General features: G+C 43.9%; 1 protein-coding gene across 1 annotated transcript in view; it reads left to right on the top strand.

The window, feature by feature from the left end:
* LOC137322667 (E3 ubiquitin ligase Rnf121) overlaps nt 1-21,000 on the top strand; it is a 45,980-nt gene that overhangs the window by 6,127 nt on the left and 18,853 nt on the right. The window contains exons 2-6 of the mRNA XM_067985592.1: nt 3,949-3,986; nt 9,486-9,627; nt 11,098-11,252; nt 14,549-14,656; nt 20,448-20,568. Of these exons, the coding sequence (XP_067841693.1) occupies nt 3,949-3,986; nt 9,486-9,627; nt 11,098-11,252; nt 14,549-14,656; nt 20,448-20,568 (564 nt within the window). The remainder of the gene's footprint in view (nt 1-3,948; nt 3,987-9,485; nt 9,628-11,097; nt 11,253-14,548; nt 14,657-20,447; nt 20,569-21,000) is intronic.

The following is a 21,000-nucleotide window of genomic DNA, read 5'->3' on the forward strand; positions in this document are numbered from 1 at the left end:
CCCGTTTACTGTTTACATGCCTGTAGAAGACATTTGGATTCCCTTTTATGTTGGCCGCCAGTCTATTCTCAGAACTAAGAAGTTTCTCCTGAATTCCCTATTGGATTTATTAGTGACTATCTTGTATTTATGACCTCTAGTTTTGAACTCCCTCACAAGTGGAAACATTTCCTCTGTCTACTCTATCAAATCCTATCATTATCTTAAAGACCTCTATCAGGTCACCCCTCAGCCTTCTCTTTTCTCGAGAAAAGAGCCCCAGCCTGTTCAGCCGTTCCAGTGCCTCTATATCATTTTTATAATATGGAGACCAGAACTGTGCACAATACTCAAGTGTGGTCTAACCAAGGTTCTATACAAATTTAACATAACTTTGTTTTTCAGTTCTATCCCTCTAGAAATGAACCCCAGTGCTTGATTTGCCTTTTAATGGCCTTATTAACCTGCGTTGCTACTTTTAGTGATTTGAACAAACATACAAAATAGTTAATGTTCACATGCATACGCTGTGCGCATTGGAATCACATGCCTAACAAGTGTTTATTACTCATCTTTTATTTACTAATCAAAAATACGATCAGCCACATCTGGATTGCCAGTTAGCCACATGTGGCTAGTGTATTGGATAGCACTGCCTCAGGTTAAGCGCTTGACTCCTGGAACCCAATACCTTCTGACTGAAGGGAGAGTGCTGACTGGGCCAGACTGACATAGGAAATTGTCACACTCAGCATTATGCTTTCCAGAAATCTGAGTGATGACAATGGATACCAATGTACCATTTACAAACTGGGGCATCCTTAGACTTTGGGGGTAGGAGTGAGTCAGCGGGAGTTCCTAGTCCTGATAGCTATCCAGTAACTCCTGGTCCTGTTGACTGTCCTGTAACTCCTAGTGGAAGTGCGCCGGTGTAGACACCCAGTTGGGGCAGGGTCGGGCGTGAAGTTCCCCATGGTTAAATAGCTGACACTCGCTGTGTCGGCTGAGGCATTAAGCAAGGCCTTTGGGCGAGGTACACGAGGGTGCTCAGCAGCTGTGGAAACGTAGCCTGTCAGCACTTTCAGGAGAGGAGTAATGAAGTACCAAGGGCACTGATAACAGCGCACTGATTGTGGGTTAAAATAAGCTCAGATTCCTTTCTCTCATTTCGTAGATTCTTACATTGTTTAGACTTGTCTCTGTTACCTCATTAACTCTTGCCTTTGATGCCAATTCACCCTCCTCCTGGTAACCACCATTATTGAGGCTGGTTTGCCTTATCTTCATATGTCTGAGTATGGTTACACAAGATTCCAGCGAAATGTAAAGGGTGATATTATGATATCTTCATAATTATGTTTGTCTGAATTGTGGCAAACACCCAGCATCACAATCGGATTGTAGATTTTGCCATTCCAACCTTGGGTTGTGTCTGGAGAGAGCATTTTTAGCTGGGATGGTTACAGGTCTGTCACTGATGTTGGGAGCAGTTTGAGGCGATGAAGTTACATGTTGAAGTTTATTGTTTTTTCTTATACCATACTGAAACTATTCTGCTGAATACGCTTTGTTGCAACACTAACATCATAGGTCTCCACCCCTGCTTCAGGCAAGTTGCTAACCCAAATAAGTGTTTGCCAAGTTGTCTCATCTGTCTTTCAGATGAGACATTAAACCGAGGCCCTGTCTGCCTCCTCAGGTGGATGTAAAAGATCTCCTGACACTATTGCAAAGATGATCAGGGGAGTTATCCCCGGTGTCCTGGCCAATATTTATCACTCAACCAACAAGTAAAACAGATTATCTGGTCATTATCACATTGCTGTTTGTGGGAGCTTGCTGTGTGCAAAATGGCTGCCGCGTTTCCTACATTACTACAGTGACAACACTTCAAAAGTACTTCATTGATTGTAAAGCCCTTTGGGACGGTCCTGAGGTCATGAAAGGCGCTATAGAAATGCAAGTCTCTCTTCTTTCTTACCAAGTTGTAATTGTCGAGCACTCAGCCTTCCTAGCCACTATCGACTCTGAGTCAGAAGATTTTGGGTTCAGTCCACTATAAGGAGTTGAGCCCATAAACTAGGCTGACACTTCAGTGCAGTACTGAGGGAGTGCTGCATTTTCAGAGATGTCCTTCGGATGAAGTGTTAAACCAAGCCTGCATCTGTCTGTTTGGGTGGCTGTTAAACAGTCCCATGGCACTTTTTCAAAGAGCAGAGAATTCTCCCAGTTTCCTGGCCAACGTTCCTCCCTCAACCAACACCACTAAAACAGATTCACTGGTTATTCATCTCATTGCTGATTGTGGGATCTTGCCATGTGTTAATGGGCTGCCTTGTTTGCCTACAAAACAACAGTGACACACTTCAGAAGTAATTCATTGACTGTGAAACCCTTTGGGATGTCCTGAGGATGTGACAAGGCAATCTATAAATGCAAAATATTTCTTCCTGTTAAATAGGAGATTGCGTCTAATAAGATGAATTAACATTTGCTACCCCATAGAAATAACCCTTTACTGCCTAATCTGCTAATTTATACTGTAGGACGGATTCTGAAACAGCTGTTCCTGTGCAGTTTGTAAGGAGTTGCATTTGGGGTTTTGTCATTGTTGTAGTGGTCTTTTGCTATGGTGGGGTGGGGGGAGGGGGATTATATTGCAGCTGGGCTGACTGCTCTCTCACCACGAATGACCAAAGGGGCAAAAGTACAGTCCTGGAGTGGGGCTTGAGCCCACATTTGTTTGAGTTGGAGGCAAGATGCCTGTGTCAAACTGAGGCTTAAATGCAAGTTAGACCAAAAAAAATTGATTATCTCAACTCTTTAATCAATCAGAGAGCTCAAATGTTTTTTTTTTCCAAATGCTGGAAACTGGCACTGACTTGCAGCAAACATTTGCATTGCACATGGGGCAGGTGGTGTGCTTGTTTTTCCTGTTAGTTCACAACTGAATCTGAGATTGATTGTATAAATGTCCTTTGTTTCAAGTTTTAGTTGAATGTTTTGTCACTGGGGTTTAAGTATTGGTGTGGGTGTGAAATTTCCAAACTATGTCCCATTGAACTGCAAAACGCAGTGATAGAGTGAGAACATTTTAAGATATGAATGTCAGACAGAAAGAACGTGTACTTTATAGTGTCGTGTCACATCACTCGGGACAGCCAGTTAATTCCTTCATCACTAGGTCAAAATCCTGGAGCTCCCTACCTAACAGCACTGTGGGAGAACCTTCACCACACGGACTGCAGCGGTTCAAGAAGGCGGCTCACCACCACCTTCTCAAGGGCAATTCGGGATGGGCAATAAATGCCAGTCTTGCCGGCGAGGTTCATAGCCCCAGAATGAAGAAAGAACTTACTTTTAGAAGTACAGTGACTATTATGTAGGCAAATGCGACAGCCATGTTGTACGCAAAAAGATACCACAAACGGCACAGTTGAATAGCCAGTTTGGTAGTGTTGGTTGAGGGGAGAATGTTGTCTGGGACACTTAAACAAAGGTTATATAAAAGCTCCCTGCTCTTTGATTAGAGCCAGGGGATCTTTACCGTCCCTCTGGGAACTCAATTTAACGTCTCACCTGAAGGACCGCACCTCTGACAGTGCAGCACTCCCTTAGTACTGCACTGAAATGTCAGCCTGGATTATGTGTTCAGGTCTTGAGAGGGGAAGACTGAACCCACAACCTCCTGACTAGGATAAGTGATTAGTTTCTTCTGGCGACAGGTCAGTCTGGGAGAAATGTGTTTACTGGTTTGTCACTGGGGCTGATGGTGGGAGTAATTAGCAGCAATGAATTGCAAGTGCTGCCCAACATTAAAGTTGGTTGTTTTTTCTCATAGCATCCTGTACCGTTGTGCTAAATGCATCCACTGTTCACTGTCGTACTCAAGTTGAAGCCATTTCTGTGCATAAATACAGTTTAACCCAACCAAGTCTTTGCCTCTAATACCTTTCCCATCTCTTTCAGGTTGACCTGACAGGCCTGTCTCCAGAAGAAAGATGGAGGTGAGACATGTGCACAGTAAAACAGGATATAGAGGCACTGAAGTAGGTGCAAAAAAGATTTACAAGGATGATACCAGAACTGGGAGGTTATATCCATCAGGCTGGGGCTCTTTTCTCTAGCAAAGAAAAGGCTGAGGGGTGACCTGATAGAGATCTATAAAACAGGTTCAATAGGGTAGATTCTAAAAATAGCTTTAAGAAACAAAACAGCAGATTAATAGTTTCCGCAAGTGCAGATGAGACCTGTTTTATCCCCCCCCCTCCCCTCCCCTTCTGAAGGAGCTAATTCGTGTCGAGATATAGCTCCACGTGTGCTAACTGACATCCAATTAGCCATTATTCGTGTGAGCACTTGCAAGCTATTCGACTGCATGAGGCTTCACAGCCAAACACAATCCTGCTCTCACCCAACATCTACATCACTGCTTTCCGGCGGTGGGGGTGGTCACTGGATAGTGATCAGGAGCAAGAGCCCTCGCTAATTTTCCCCTTGCTCCATTGAGGTTGATTCCCTGCATATCATGTAGTGAGGATGGTGGGGGAGCGAGGAGTAAATCTCCAAGTGGTACGTTTCAGAGAGAGTAGCTTGTGAGTATTTTTTCATTTCCTCCTGAAGGCGTGACCTCTTCTGCCCAAGTGGATATCCTTCATCCGTAATCTTAGACAGTGAACATTGGCAGCCTATTTGACCGTGTTTTTGGGTAGTGGGGGGTCATTGTGATCCAGCCCAGTCCTATGCTTGCCCGGTGTTCGGGGAATACTGGATAGCAGACAAGAACAGGACCCCTCCCTAGCCCAGGGGCGATGAGCCCAAATGGAGTGCCTCTACTGCTCCCCTGGCTGAGATTAGCTAACTGAGTTCAGACCAGGGATGGAGCCCTGGGACCTTCAGGTCTGTGTGGGGCAGTAATACCAGCCATAAGATATTTTTTTTAAAATTTATTATTGGGATGTGGGCATCACTGGCAAGGCCAGCATTTACTGCCCATCCCTAATTGCCCTTGAGAAGGTGGTGGTGAGCCGCCGCCTTGAACCGCTGCAGTCCATGTGGTGAAGGTGCTCCCACAGTGCTGTTAGGTAGGGAGTTCCAGGATTTTGACCCAGTGACGATGAAGGAACGGTGATGTATTTCCAAGTCGGGATGGTGTGTGACTCGGAGGGGAACGTGCAGGTGGTGTTGTTCCCATGTACCTGCTGCTCTTGTCCTTCTAGGTGGTAGTGGCCACGGGTTTGGGAGGTGCTGTCGAGGAAGCCTTGGCTGCATTGCATCCTGTAGATGGTACACACTGCAGCCACAGTGCGCCGGTGGTGAAAGGAGTGAATGTTTAGGGTGGTGGATGGGGTGCCAATCAAGCGGGCTGCTTTGTCCTGGATGATAAATGGTGCAATACATCATTGGGATCGACCATACCTTCTAAAGGTTCTGATCATTTCCCCTTTTTCTCAGGGATAAATAAAATGTCGTGACTATTACTCTCGTTACACTCTTGTTACCATGGCAAATATGAGAGTTCCTATAGGAAGTAGGAGAGATGCCGTGGCAACCATACACTTGTTTTACAACTTGTACGCTCAGGCTGGGTAAGAACAGGGAAGACTAGATGTTTCTTGAATTGATTCAAGTTGCCACACTTTAATAATCTTTGATGCAATAATAAAAAAAAATTATAGTGTAATTATTTAAGTAGGTTTTCAGGGGAGCAAGATGGTCTTGAGATCCAGACGATGAGGGAGTGGCACCCATGGAAAGTCTGTGGGCTTCTGTCCTTTCGACATCTTTATCCCAAAGTTTATCCCACAACCAACTTCTGTAAATCAGCTTATCTGCTCATTTATTTCATCACTGTTTGTGGGATCTTGCTGTGCACAGATTGGCTGTTGCGTTTCCCTACATTACAACAGTGACTACACTTCAAGAACACCCCATTGGCTGTGAAGTGCTTTGGGACATCCTGAGGTCCTGAAAAGCTTTTTATAAATCCAAGTACATTGGGGTAAAGTTTCCTGTAGATTGTGTTGGTTCTATCAGTGCAAAAGATTGAGGAATTTCTATTGCGCCCAACGCAATTCGATATCCCGCACTCTTTTGCGTGGTTCAAAAATCATTGCGCTGAAGCTGGCCCCGCCCACAAAACTGGCCACGCCCTCCGAACGAAATAACAAGGTCGGTGAATTTCCACCATTAGCATCCATTCGAGGAGGGTCTTTAAATTGTACTCGTTTTCTTAGGCACACAGACACTACTAGGCACGTTTTTAAATGTTTTTACTTATTAAAAGATATTCCCCACGGAACTTATTTCCTCCTATCTTAACTCTTTTTTTACCTCCCCTAGATTGAGAGGAGATTTGATAGAGGTATTTAAAATCATGAAGGGTTTAGACAGAATAGAGAGAAACTGTTTCCATTGGTGGAAGGGTCAAGAACCAGAAGACATAGATTTAAGGTGATTGGCAAAAGAACCACAGGTGACATGAGGGAAAACCTTTTTACACAGCGAGTGGTTAGGATCTGGAATGCACTGCCCGAGGGGGTAGTGGAGGCAGATTCGATCATGGCTTTCAAAAGGGAACTGGATAAGTACTTGAAAGGAAAATATTTGCAGGGTTCTGGCATAGGGCGGGGGAGTGGGACTAGCTGGATTGCTCTTGCATAGAGCCGGCACAGACTTGCAGACTTGATGGGCCAAATGGCCTCCTTCCGTGCTGTAACCTTCTATGATTCTATGATTCTTTCTCCACAGATGCTGCCTGACTTGCTGAGCTTCTCCAGCATTTTCTGTTTTTATATTAAAAATATTTAATTGACCAAGGAACTGACTAGTGTACACCAATGAAAGTAGTAAATGGTTCAGTATAGTTTTTCATAAGTCATTTTCAGAGATTTGTAATCAGGTTACTCACAGGCGGAGGACAGAACACTTATTAAAAATGCTTATTTTTTGTGTTAAACCCATTTTCGTCTAGTAATAAACCTGCACCAGGTTACCACTCTTAAATACATAAATGAATATTTTTATTGCAAAAAATAATAAGTAAACGATAACGCTCTGTTAAGTTGCTGGATTGCGCTGGTTCATGGATGATTTTACATTTGTGATTACACAAATGCATTTTAGCGGGAACTCGGACTGTAACCTAGCCAGTGCAATTTTCGGGTGCAATTTGCGCCCAATTATCGATTGCGCCCAAAGTGAAAACTCTCTCACGTTCTTCCTATTTTGCATTTCACATAGGTTCAGCACATTTTACACCATAAAGTTGTACCATTTTGGCTGATCAATTCTCTCTGGGCATGACTGAGTTTCAGCATTGATTGAAATGGGCTGTTTGTAGCATCGGACTCCAGCCTCCTGGATGTGGGGGGTTAGTACCAGTCATTGATGGGACAGAAAGACCCCTGTGAGTTAGTACCAGTCATTCATTCTAATTGCACCGGAGGGAGGTGTACAGTGGTGTTCCCCAGGGGTCAGTGCTGGGACCACTGCTTTTCTTGATATATATTAATGACTTGGACTTGGGTGTACAGGGCACAATTTCAAAATTTGCAGATGATACAAAACTTGGAAGGGTAGTGAACAGTGAGGAGGATAGTGATAGACTTCAAGAGGATATAGACAGGCTGGTGGGATGGGCAGACATGTGGCAGATGAAATTTAACGCAGAAAAATGCTAAGTGATACATTTTGGTAGTAAGAATGAAAAGAGGCAATATAAACGACAGGGTACAACTCTAAAAGGGGTACAGGAGCAGAGAGATCTGGGGGTATATGTGCACAAATCGTTGAAGGTGGCAGGGCAGGTTGAGAAAGCGGTTAAAAAAGCATTCGGGATCCTGGGCTTTATAAGTAGAGGCATAGAGTACAAAAGTATGGAAGTCACGATGAACCTTTTATAAAACACTGGCTCGGCCACAACTACAGTATTGTGTCCAGTTCTGGGCACCGCACTTTAGGAAAGATGTGAAGGCCTTAGAGAGGGTTCAGAAGAGATGTACTAGAATGATTCCAGGAATGAGGGACTTTAGTTACGTGGATAGACTGCAGAAGCTGGGGTTGTTCTCCTTGGAACAGAGAAGGTTGCGACGAGATTTGGTAGAGGTATTCAAAATCATGAAGGGTCTAGACAGAATAGATAGAGAGAAACTGTTCCCATTGGAGGAAGGGTCAAGGACCAGAAGACATAGATTTAAGGTGATTGACGAAAGAACCAAAGGTGACATGAGGAAAAACCTTTTTACACAGCGAGTGGTTAGGATCTGGAATGCACTGCCCGAGGGGGTGGTGGAGGCAGATTCAATCATGGCCTTCAAAAGGGAACTGGATAAGTACTTGAAAGGAAAAAATTTGCAGGACTATGGGGATAGGGCGGGGGAGTGGGACTAGCTAGATTACTCTTGCATAGAGCTGGTGCGGACTCGATGGGCCGAATGGCCTCCTTCCGTGCAGTAACCTTTCTATGATTCTGTGATTTACTACATAATTATTGTGTATAAAATCCTGAATTAGATGACTGCTTTGTAATTACTCCTGGGTATCCATTATATTTATCATATACACAATGTTCCAACTCCTTGATGAGCTTCCAGCTTGTAACTCACTGCTGGGTATTGAACCCCTCAATTAGATTCTAACCTGTATTTCATTCTCGGGTATCTATTATTCCATATATAAACCACCTCTTAGATTCCAGTTCTAACTCACTCCTGGGTGTGCATTTTTATTCTAAAGAACTTGCATTTATACGGCACCTTTCACGACCGTAGGATGTCCCAAAGCGCTTTACAGCCAATTAAGTACTTTTTGATGTGTAGTCGCTGTTGTATTGTAGGAAACACGGCAGCCAATTTGCGCACAGCAAGGTCCCACAAACAGCAATGTGATAAATGATCAGACAATTTTTTTAGTGATGTTGGTTGAGCGATAAATATTGGCCCAGGACACTGGGGCGAACTTCCCTGCTCTCCTTCGAAATAGTGCCGTGGAATATATAACCCATTCGAACCCCAGGATTCCTTGGTAAATTGTAAATTATGAAGACAGGTTGCATAGACTCGGCTTGTATTCCCTTGAATATAGATGATTAAGCAGTGATCTAGTTGAAGTGCTTAAGGTGATTAAAGGAGTTGATAGTGTAGAGAGAAACTATTTCCTCTGGTGGGGAGAGTCCAGAACAAGGGGGCATAACCTTAAAATTAAAGCTTGGCTGTTCAGGGGTGATGTCAGGAAGCACTTCTTCACACAAAGGGGAGTGGGAATCTGGAACTCTCTCCCTGCAAAAAGCTATTGGCGGGGTGGGGTCGGGTCAATTGAAAATTTCAGAACTGAGATTGATAGATTTTTGTTGGGTAAGGGTATTATGGGTTACGGAACGAAGGAGGGTAAATCGAGTTAAGATACAGATCAGCCATGATCTAATTGAATGGCGGAGCAGGCTCAAGGGGCTGAATGGCCTCCTCCTGTTCCTATGTTCCTGTTTACTGTGCTGTGCTTTATTTCAGGGTGGAACATGCGCGGATGCATGCCAAGCACCGCGGGCACGAGGCCATGCATGCAGAGATGGTGCTTATCCTCATCGTTACCTTGGTGGTGGCACAGATCCTCCTGGTCCAGTGGAAGCAGAGACATGCCAAGTCCTACAATGTACGGGTGTATTTATTTAATGCAGCGCAGTGGTTATGTTACTGGACTAGCAATCCAGAGGCCTGAACTAATAATCCAGAGGGCATGAGTTGAAATCCCACCCAGGCAGTATGAGAATTTGGAATTCAGTTTAAAATAAATCTGGCAGTAAAAAGTGACCGTGAAGCTGTTGGATTGTCGTTAGAAACCCAGCCGGTTCACCAATGTCCTTTAGGGAAGGAAACCTGCCGTCCTTATCCGGTCTGGGCCTATATGTGACTCCAGTCCCAACGTGGTTGACTCTTAACTGCCCTCTGAAGTAGCCTAGCGAGACACTCAGTTAAGGATAATAGGGATGGGCAATAATTTCTGGCCTTGCCAGCGACGCCCACATCCCGAGAATAAATTTTTAAAAATAAACTAGACCAGTGTGTGGGGGAGGATGGGATATTTAGTCCACACATTGTAAAGTGTACCCGTGCTGTACAGTGTGACTGGAAAGATTCGTACAACAAATGTAGAATCATTCCAGGGCCTATATAAATACGTTTAATGCTGCTGAGGGGTTCCTTGTCAAGAGCTGTGAGAGTAACAAGTATTCCACAAAGTTAATAGGAGGTCCCAAGAGGGCTGATTGCATCAAGGCACAAAATAGGCAACCAAGACCCAAGGGGGAGAATCGCGGAGAGGTAGAAAGAGTGACCCAGGTGTTCACTGCACACCCTTGGGAGGGTGTTGACATATTCCCCCACTCCCATGCTGTTCTTTGTAGATTTTTCAGACTCCTCAGTCACCCTGCGCTAATCCTTTATCCTATGTCTTTTTTTAAAAAAAAAAGAGAAATATTTCTCCTCTGTGTTGTCACTGGGTGTAGTTAAACAATTGACCTATAAAGAAAAACAATAGGCCTCAAGTAAAATATGCCTTAATGCTGTGTGATCAGCTACTTGAGCAATGGTCTTCATCCCTTCAAATTGCTGCCAGGGACAGACTTTTCCCCACCAGTATCTCAACCTAATGTTAAACAGACACAACCCAGACTTGGAACTTGGGATTGTACTGCCTGGTGTTCAAGTGGGCATAATTATGAGAATTTCAAGCTCCCACATTGTGCTTCACTAAACCCTAAATTACCTTTCTCATCTGTCGTTATCTTGTGAAATGTAAACCAGTGAATAACAAATTCAGATCAGATAGAGAAAGGAATTCTTTCACACACAAAGCGGGTGATCAGTGTCAGGAGTCATCCGTCTGATACAGCAGAGAAGACAGCTGGGTGCCAGGCTGGGACAAGCTTTGACTGGCTGAAAGCTTTTCTAATAATTAATTGTTAGCACACTGCCCTTTCCCTGCTGGGGATCTGGCCCAGGCTGATGGGATCGAACTCTCAACCTGATGTATCTCCAGAAATGAGGGTTCCTTACGACTCCCCAACAGGTGTGCATTGTGTGTGAGAGCGACGTCAAACCTGTGTTTTTTGATCTCTCGCAGCTGGTGACTCTGTTCCAGATGTGGGTTGTGCCCCTCTATTTCACAGCTAAGCTGCACTGGTGGAGGTTCCTGGTGATCTGGATGCTGTTCTCGGTAATCACGGCCTTCGTTACTTTCCGGGCAACACGGAAGCCGCTGGAGAGAACGACTCCCAGGTAATGTGCTCGGTGAACGAGGAAACCCATTGGGGTACTTCTACCCTTTGAACGATCTTTCTGTCTCAGGTATTGATATTCAACTAATAAATGAAAGAAAAAGGAAAGACATGCAACCAGGCGCGCGATCCGCTGCAGTACTGAGAGAATAAATATTTTCTAAAGTCTATCCCGAAATTGCCCGGACCCCAGTCTTACAACTTTCCCCCATCCCCTCCCTACACACCTGCCCACGTCATCCCGTGCTCCACTTTGCCTCAGACTCATTATGTTGGCCATCTCACCTTTGTTTGATAATCACTCCTGTGAAGCATTTTGGGACGTTTTACTACATTAAAGGCGCTATATAAATGCAAGTTGTTGGTGTGTGGGAAGCGGTTTTGATTAAGAACAGGTGGTGGCAGTGACGTTCGGGGAGGTTAGTCATCGTCCCACGACTGACCCGTTTATGATGAAAGGGTCAATAGGATCTGTTCCTTTGGGAGCTTGACACAACTTCGTTGACAGTTTATTCACAGATTTCCCCGTTGGCGGTCTTCCCCCCCCCCCCCGCCCCCCAAGAAGTCAGGGCTGAAGGAGATTTTGCTGCTTCCAACGATTGATGAAGAACATAAGAAATAGGAGCAGGAGTAGGCCAATCGGCCCCTCGAGCCTGCTCCGCCATTCAATAAGATCGTGGCTGATCTGATCCTAACCTCAAATCTAAATTCATGTCCAATTTCCTGCCCGCTCCCCGTAACCCCTAATTCCCTTTACTTCTAGGAAACTGTCTATTTCTGTTTTAAATTTATTTAATAATGTCGCTTCCACAGCTTCCTGGGGCAGCAAATTCCACAGACCTACTACCCTCTGAGTGAAGAAGTTTCTCCTCATCTCAGTTTTGAAAGAGCAGCCCCTTATTCTAAGATTATGCCCCCTCGTTCTAGTTTCACCCATCCTTGGGAACATCCTTACCGCATCCACCCGATCAAGTCCCTTCACAATCTTATATGTTTCAATAAGATCGCCTCTCATTCTTCTGAACTCCAATGAGTAGAGTCCCAATCTACTCAACCTCTCCTCATATGTCCGCCCCCTCATCCCCGGGATTAACCGAGTGAACCTTCTTTGTACTGCCTCGAGAGCAAGTATGTCTTTTTTTAAGTATGGAGACCAAAACTGTATGCAGTATTCCAGGTGCAGTCTCACCAATACCTTATATAACTGCAGCAATACCTCCCTGTTTTTATATTCTATCCCCCTAGCAATAAAAGCCAACATTCCGTTGGCCTTCTTGATCACCTGCTGCACCTGCATACTAACTTTTTGATTTTCTTGCACTAGGACCCCCAGATCCCTTTGTACTGCAGTACTTTCCAGTTTCATGCCATTAAGATAATAACTTGCTCTCTGATTTTTCCTGCCAAAGTGCATAACCTCACATTTTCCAATATTGTATTGCATCTGCCAAATCTTCGCCCACTCACCCAGCCTGTCTATATCCCCTTATAGGTTTTTTATGTCCTCCTCACTCTCCACTTTCCCTCCCATCTTTGTATCATCTGCAAACTTTGATATGTTACACTCGGTCCCCTCCTCCAAATCGTTAATATAGATTGTAAAGAGTTGGGGACCCAGCACCGACCCCTGCGGAACACCACTGGCTACTGGTTGCCAGTCCGAGAATGAACCATTTATCCCAACTCTCTGCTTCCTGTTAGATAACCAATCCTCCACCCATGCCAGAATATTACCCCCAATCCAGTGATTCTTTATCTTGAGCAATAATCTTTTATGTGGCACCTTGTCGAATGCCTTCTGGAAGTCTAAATACACTACGTCCACTGGTTCCCTTTTATCCACCCTGTACGTCATGTCTTCAAAGAACTCAAGAAAATTTGTCAGATATGACTTCCCCTTCGTAAAGCCATGCTGACTTTGTCCTATTAAATTATGATGTGGAGATGCCGGTGATGGACTGGGGTTGACAATTGTAAACAATTTTACAACACCAAGTTATAGTCCAGCAATTTTATTTTAAATTCACAAGCTTTCGGAGATTTTCTCCTTCCTCAGGCAAATGTTTCAAGAGCTCCTTGAAGCCTACGCATTTATACATGCGTATAAATGCGTAGGCATTTATACACATTATACACATTATACACATTTATACACATTATACATGTGTATAAATGCGTAGGCTTCAAGGAGCTCTTGAAACATTTGCCTGAGGAAGGAGAAAATCTCCGAAAGCTTGTGAATTTAAAATAAAATTGCTGGACTATAACTTGGTGTTGTAAAATTGTTTACAACTATTAAATTATGTTTATCCAAATGTTCTGCTACTGTCTCCTTAATAATAGACAAAAGAAATACAATTGATTGACCTGCTGATTGTGTACAAGTGGAAAAACCCTTATAAATTGTACAGACAGAAACTGCAGGAAGCATAAAGTGCCATGCTGCGTCATCAGCTGCAACACTGAGCAGCTCGGGCGTTTCGCCTGGAATATTTAAAAACCGCCATTTCAGCCACCTGTGGCAAGAGCAACTGAACCAATCACTGCCCTAACTAAGCATCTGCCTTTTTGGTGAATTTTTTTTTCTCCCTCTGAAGTTGTTGCTCATTAAAGTGAATTAGTGCTGGGGAATGGAACACTTTCCATTTCAGGCACCCAGGCAGCTCTACACTGTCCCATCAAACACTCCCAGGGCAGGTACAGCACGGGTTAGATACAGAGTAAAGCTCCCTCTACACTGTCCCATCAAACACTCCCAGGGCAGGTACAGCACGGGTTAGATACAGAGTAAAGCTCCCTCTACACTGTCCCATCAAACGCTCCCAGGGCAGGTGCAGCATGGGTTAGATACAGAGTAAAGCTCCCTCTACACTGTCCCATCAAACACTCCCAGGGCAGGTACAGGGTTAGATACAGAGTAAAGCTCCCTCTACACTGTCCCATCAAACGCTCCCAGGGCAGGTGCAGCATGGGTTAGATACAGAGTAAAGCTCCCTCTACACTGTCCCATCAAACACTCCCAGGGCAGGTGCAGCACGGGTTAGGTGTGCCCCAACCTCTGAACAGCCCCCTCACCGCCCTTGGATCAGTGTGGCATTTTCCAGTTTACCCTCCTGACTAATTGCTAATTAGAAGCAGTTGGGTGCTCCTGCTCACTAGGAAACTAATTGAGACAGCCCAACTCATTTCACACAAGACTTGTTTTCTTCTCTGATGCAGTTTTACATTTTTGATTGTCTTGGATGCTTTGTCTCTGTTTCTTTTACACATTGCCTCTGTTTTGTTCTGTCGTTGCAGACTTGTTTATAAATGGTTTCTCCTACTTTACAAACTCAGCTATGCCACTGGGATCGTGGGCTATGCAGGAGTAATGTTCACCCTCTTCGGTATAAACTTATTATTTAGGTAAGAGTATTCACATTTATAATTTCAATACAGGTTGAAAGGCCAAGCATTTGAACAATAAACTTGTGGGATAGGATTTTGCTCTTATCAAAAGGAGGAATGTTAGTGCAAGGGACTGGAACATTTCTCTATTCTGGGGATCGACAGTCTGGATTGGGATGGGATGGGAAGGCGAGATGCAAAGTGAAGTTGCTGCAGCTCTGCCCAGCAATGTCGATGGGTCAGTATCCTGGAATTCCCCACCGAACACCATCACCACGCGGACTAAAGGGGGTTGAAGGAGAAGGCCCACCATCACCTTCAGGGATCCTAGGGACGGGCAATAAATGCTGGCATGGCCAGCATCGCCCGCATCCCGACAACAAAGATTGAAAAAAATACTTATCAGACCAATTGTTGCTAAACGAGAGTACTACTGAAAAATACATTCATAGAATCATACAGCGCTGAAGGAGGCCATTCGGCCCATCGTGCCTGTGCCAGCACTTTGAAAGAGCTATCCAATTAGACCCACTCCCCCTGCTCTTTCCCCGTAGCCCTGTAATTCTTTCCTTTTCAAGTACACTCTAGAAAAGAAATGCTGAGAAGTGATCTGTTAGAGGCCTTTTAAAATTAAGATAGGGTAGGTGTAGAGATGTTTCTACTTGTAGGGGAGATCAAAACTAGGGGCCATAAATATCAGATAGTCACTAATAAATCCAAGAGGGAATTCAGGAGAAACTTCTTTACCCACAGAGTGGTGAGAATGTGGAACTCACTACCACAAGGAGTAGTTGAGGCGAATAGTATAGATACATTTAAGGGGAAGCTGGATAAACACATGAGGGAGAAAGGAATAGAAGGATATGCTGATAGGGTGAGATGAAATAGGGAGGGAGGAAGCTCGTGTGGAGCATAAACACCGGGATAGACCAGTTGGGCTGAATGGCCTGTTTCTGTGCTGTACATTCTACGTAATTTGCAGTTGGTCCTTTCTTATCTTTACCCTGGAACTGTAATGAACCCACACAACCTGCAGGTGGAGCTGTTTGTTCCTTATGAAGACCGGCCCGTCTGGTATAAATGACATTGATAACTGACACAACAGCTGGCTACAGCTGGATGCAAACAGCCACAAAGGAGCGGCGTCTCTCTGGTTGCTGGGGGTTGAGGAAAACCTGAAAAACCTTGTGCTTCCGGTTCCAAACGATTTCCTCCTGCCTAATTACACCCCTGTTCAGAAAAGGGGAGAGGGATAAACCCAGCAATTACCGGCCAGTCAGCCTAACGTCGGTGGTGGGGAAACTTTGAGACAGTAATCCGGGACAAAATTAATTGGCACTTGGAAAAGTATGGGCTAATAGATGAAAGTCCTTGCAATAGGAAAATTATGTTTGACCAACTTGATTGAGTTCTTTGATGAAGTAATGGAGAGGGTTGATGAGGGTCGTGCGGTTGATGTGTATATGGACTTTCAAAAGGCGATAAGTAAAATACCACATAATAGACTTGTTTGCAAAATTAGAGTCTATGGGATTAAAGGGACTGCGGCAGCGTGGATACGAAATTGGCTAAGGGACAGAAAGCAGAGAGTAGTGGTGAAAGGTTATTTTTCGGACTTCCTTAGAATTACACAGAATGTACAGCATAGAAACAGGCCATTCGGCCCAACAGGTCAATGCAGGTGTTTGTGCTCCGCATGAGCCTCCTCCCACCCTTAATTAATAATGTCCTAGTTAAGGATCCCCTTGGAACGAGCGACCACAACATGGTTGAATTCCATATCCAATTAGAGGGTGAGAAGGTTGATTCTCAAACAAGCGTACTGAGCTTGAATAAAGGAGACTATGATGGTATGAGAGCGGAATTGATTAAAGTGGACTGGGAAAATAGATTAAAGGGTAAGACGGTACATGAGCAGTGGTGTTCATTTAGGGAGTTATTTTACAACTTTCAAAATAAATATATTCCACTGAGGAAAAAAGGGTGTAAAAGAAATGACAGCCATCCGTGGCTAAGTAAAGAAATCAAGGATAGTATCCGACTAAAAACAAGGACATATAAGGTAGCCAAACTTAGTGGGAGGATAGAAGATTGGGAATTCTTCAAAAGACAGCAAAAAGTAACTAAAGGATTGATTAAGAAAGGGAAGTTAGATTATGAAAAGAAATTAGCAAAAAATATAAAAACAGATAGCAAGAGTTTCTATAGTTATATAAAAAGAAAAAGGGTGGCTAAGGCAAACGTAGGTCCCTTAGAGGATGAGACCGGGAAATTAATGGTGGGAAACATGGAGATGGCAAAAATGCTGAACAAATATTTTGTTTCAGTCTTTACAGTAGAGGACACTAAGAATATCCCAACACTGGACAAACAGGGGACTCTACGGGGGGAGGAGCTAAATACGATTAAAATCACTCAGGAGATGGTACTCAGTAAAATAATGGGACTCAAAGCGGATAAATCCCCTGGACCTGATGGCTTCCATTCTAGGGTCTTGAGGGAAGTGGCAGTAGGGATTGTGGATGCTTTGGTGATAGTTTTCCAAAATTCCCTGGACTCGGGAGAGGTCCCGGCAGATTGGAAAACTGCTAATGTAACACCGTTATTTAAAAAGGGTAGTTGGCAGAAGGCTGGAAATTATAGGCCAGTTAGCTTAACATCTGTGGTGGGTAAAATTTTGGAGTCTATTATTAAGGAGACAGTAACGGAACATTTAGATAAGCATAATTTAATAGGACAAAGTCAGCATGGCTTTATGAAGGGGAAGTCATGTCTGACAAATTTGCTTGAGTTCTTTGAGGATATAACGTACAGGGTGGATAAAGGGGAACCAGTGGACATAGTGTATTTAGACTTCCAGAAGGCATTCGACAAGGTGCCACATAAAAGATTATTACTTAAGATAAAAAATCATGGGATTGGGGGTAACATTCTGGCATGGGTGGAGGATTGGTTATCGAACAGGAAGCAGAGAGTTGGGATAAATGGTTCATTTTCGGACTGGCAACCAGTAACCAGTGGTGTTCCACAGGGGTCGGTGCTGGGTCCCCAACTCTTTACAATCTATATTAACGATTTGGAGGAGGGGACCGAGTGCAACATATCAAAATTTGCAGATTATACAAAGATGGGAGGGAAAGTAGAGAGTGAGGAGGACATAAAAAACCTGCAGGGGGATATAGACAGGCTGGGTGAGTGGGCGGAGATTTGGCAGATGCAATATAATATTGGAAAATGTGAGGTTATGCACTTTGGCAGGAAAAATCAGAGAGCAAGTTATTTTCTTAATGGCGAGAGACTGGAAAGTACTGCAGTACAAAGGGATCTGGGGGTCCAAGTGCAAGAAAATCAAAAAGTTGGTATGCAGGTGCAGCAGGTGATCAAGAAAGCCAACGGAATGTTGGCTTTTATTGCTAGGGGGATAGAATATAAAAACAGGGAGATATTGCTGCAGTTATATAAGGTATTGGTGAGACCGCACCTGGAATACTGCATACAGTTTTGGTCTCCATACTTAAGAAAAGACATACTTGCTCTCGAGGCAGTACAAAGAAGGTTCACTCGGTTAATCCCGGGGATGAGGGGGCGGACATATGAGGAGAGGTTGAGTAGATTGGGACTCTACTCATTGGAGTTCAGAAGAATGAGAGGCGATCTTATTGAAACATATAAGATTGTGAAGGGGCTTGATCGGGTGGATGCAGTAAGGATGTTCCCAAGGATGGGTGAAACTAGAACTAGGGGGCATAATCTTAGAATAAGGGGCTGCTCTTTCAAAACTGAGATGAGGAGAAACTTCTTCACTCAGAGGGTGGTAGGTCTGTGGAATTTGCTGCCCCAGGAAGCTGTGGAAGCTACATCATTAGATAAATTTAAAACAGAAATAGACAGTTTTCTAGAAGTAAAGGGAATTAGTGGTTATGGGGAGCGGGCAGGAAATTGGACATGAAGCTGAGTTCGGATCGGTCAATGCCCTGTGGGTGGCGGAGAGGGCCCAGGGGCTGTGTGGCCGGGTCTTGCTCCTACTTCTTGTGTTCATTAGATTTGTGGTTGGGATCAGATCAGCCATGATCTTATTGAATGGCGGAGCAGGCTCGAGGGGCCGATTGGCCTACTCCTGCTCCAATTTCTTATGTTCTTATGTTCTTTATCGAACTCCATCAATATATCCTTCTATTCCTTTCTCCCATGTGTTTATCTAGCTTCCCCTCAAATGTATCTATGATAGTGGCTTCAACTACTCCTTGTGGTAGAGAGTTCCACATTCTAACCACTCTCCTGAATTCCCTATTGGATTTATTATATATATATGTGTGTGTGTGTGTGTGTGTGTGTGTGTGTGTTCCCCAGGGGTTGGTATTAGGACCACTGCTGTTTTTGATATGACCTGGACTTAGGTGTACAGAGTATAATTTCAAAGTTTGCAGATGACACGAAACTCGGAAATATAGTAAACAATGAGGATAGTAACAGACTGGTGAAATGGGCAGACACGTGAAATTTAAAGCAGAGAAGTGTGAAGTGATGCATTTTGGTAGGAAGAATGAAGAGAGGCAATATAAACTAAATGGTACAATTTTAAAGGAGGTGCAGGAACAGGGAGACCTGGGGTTGTATGTACACAAATCTTTGAAGGTGGCAGGACAAGTTGAGAAGGCTGTTTTTAAAAAAAAAAGGGCATATGGGATCCTTGGTTTAAAAATAGAGGCATAGAGTACAAAAGCAAGGAAGTTGACCCAAACCTTTATGAAACACTGGTTAGACCTCAGCTGGAGTATTGTGTTCAATTCTGGGCAGCACACTTTAGGAAGGATGTCAAGGCCTTAGAGAGGGTGCAGAGGAGATTTACCAGAATGATACCAGGAATGAGGGACTTCAGTTATGTGGAGAGACTGGAGAAGCTGGGGTTGTTCTCCTTAGAGCAGAGAAGGTTAAGAGGAGATTTAGAGGTTTTCAAACTCATGAAGGGTTTTGATAGTTTCTCCTTATTTACTCTGTTTCCAGTGGCAGAAGAGTCAGTAACCAGAGGACACAGATTTAAAGTAATTGGCAAAAGAACCTGAGGCGACATGAGGGAAAAAAATTGTTATGCAGCTAGTTGTTATGATCTGGAATGTGTCATTCAATTACAAATTAGATAGATTTCTTTCTGAAAATAGCATTTTGGGGATACAGTATATGAGTAATTGGAGACATGACGTGGTAAGTATACGAGGCTTGAGAGGAGCAGGTGACTTTGGACCTATGGTTCCCAAAGCTCTCCACCACTGGGGGTTTTCCTCTCCTCATGTCTGGATCTGTTGTAAACTCATTGATAGAGATTGATTGCCCTGATTAGTCAACAACTCCATTATCATTTTCTATGTTGCTATCATCCTGGTCACTATGATTAATAAACATGATGTAGCAATATGACAGTATGCAATTTGTGAAAGGGAGATTTCCAAATGCCATGTTTGAGAATCTCCAAACGAAACTACTGAGAAATAAACACGGGTAAAGTTTCTATTTCACTGATATGGGATGCACAGCCTCTCCCTGTAGGGGCACAACTTACTTACCTAAACTTAGAGGACTGTGGCTTCTGTGCACACACGTTACCTTACGTTACACACACTCCCTACATAACAGGGACTACACTTCAAACGTACTTCATTGGCAGTAAAGCTCTTTGGGACATCCTGAGGTTGTGAAAGGCACCATGTAAATACAAGTTCTTTCATTCTTTGTTCTTCTGACTAAAGTTAAAGAATCAGGTGTCCAGGAATTGCATTTGACAGAATTTCTGTTTGTCGTCTTTTTCCCGCAGAATAAAACCAGAAGATGGAATGGACTTTGGAGTGTCGCTTCTGTTTTATGGGTTGTATTACGGAGTGTTGGGCCGTGACTTTGCAGAAATGTGCGCAGACTACATGGCATCCACAATAGGGGTAAAGTGAGCCCAGAGGCAGTCTCTCATTAGCTGTTGCTCGTCTGTATAAGTGACCTTGAAATTGGGTGATGAAGTGGAAAGTTTTGCTGCCTCATAGGAGTGGGAGGAGGCCATTCACTCCCTCGGGCCTGTTCCGCCATTCAGTTAGAGCATGGCTGATCTGTAGCTCAATTCCATTTACCTTGCTCCATATCCTTTGATACTCTTACCCAAAAATAATTAATGGATCTCAGTCTTGAAAATTTAAAATAAAATTGCTGGACTATAACTTGGTGTTGTAAAATTGTTTACAATTGAAAATTTCAGTTGATCTCCAGCATCCACACCTTTTTGGGGGAGAGAGTTCCAGATTTCCACTAACGTGTGGAAAAAGTGCATCCTGACTTCACTCCTGAACAATGTGGCACTAATTTTAAGATTGTGTCCCCTT

Source organism: Heptranchias perlo, chromosome 6 (genome assembly GCF_035084215.1).
Source record: "Heptranchias perlo isolate sHepPer1 chromosome 6, sHepPer1.hap1, whole genome shotgun sequence".
NCBI lineage: Eukaryota > Metazoa > Chordata > Chondrichthyes > Hexanchiformes > Hexanchidae > Heptranchias > Heptranchias perlo.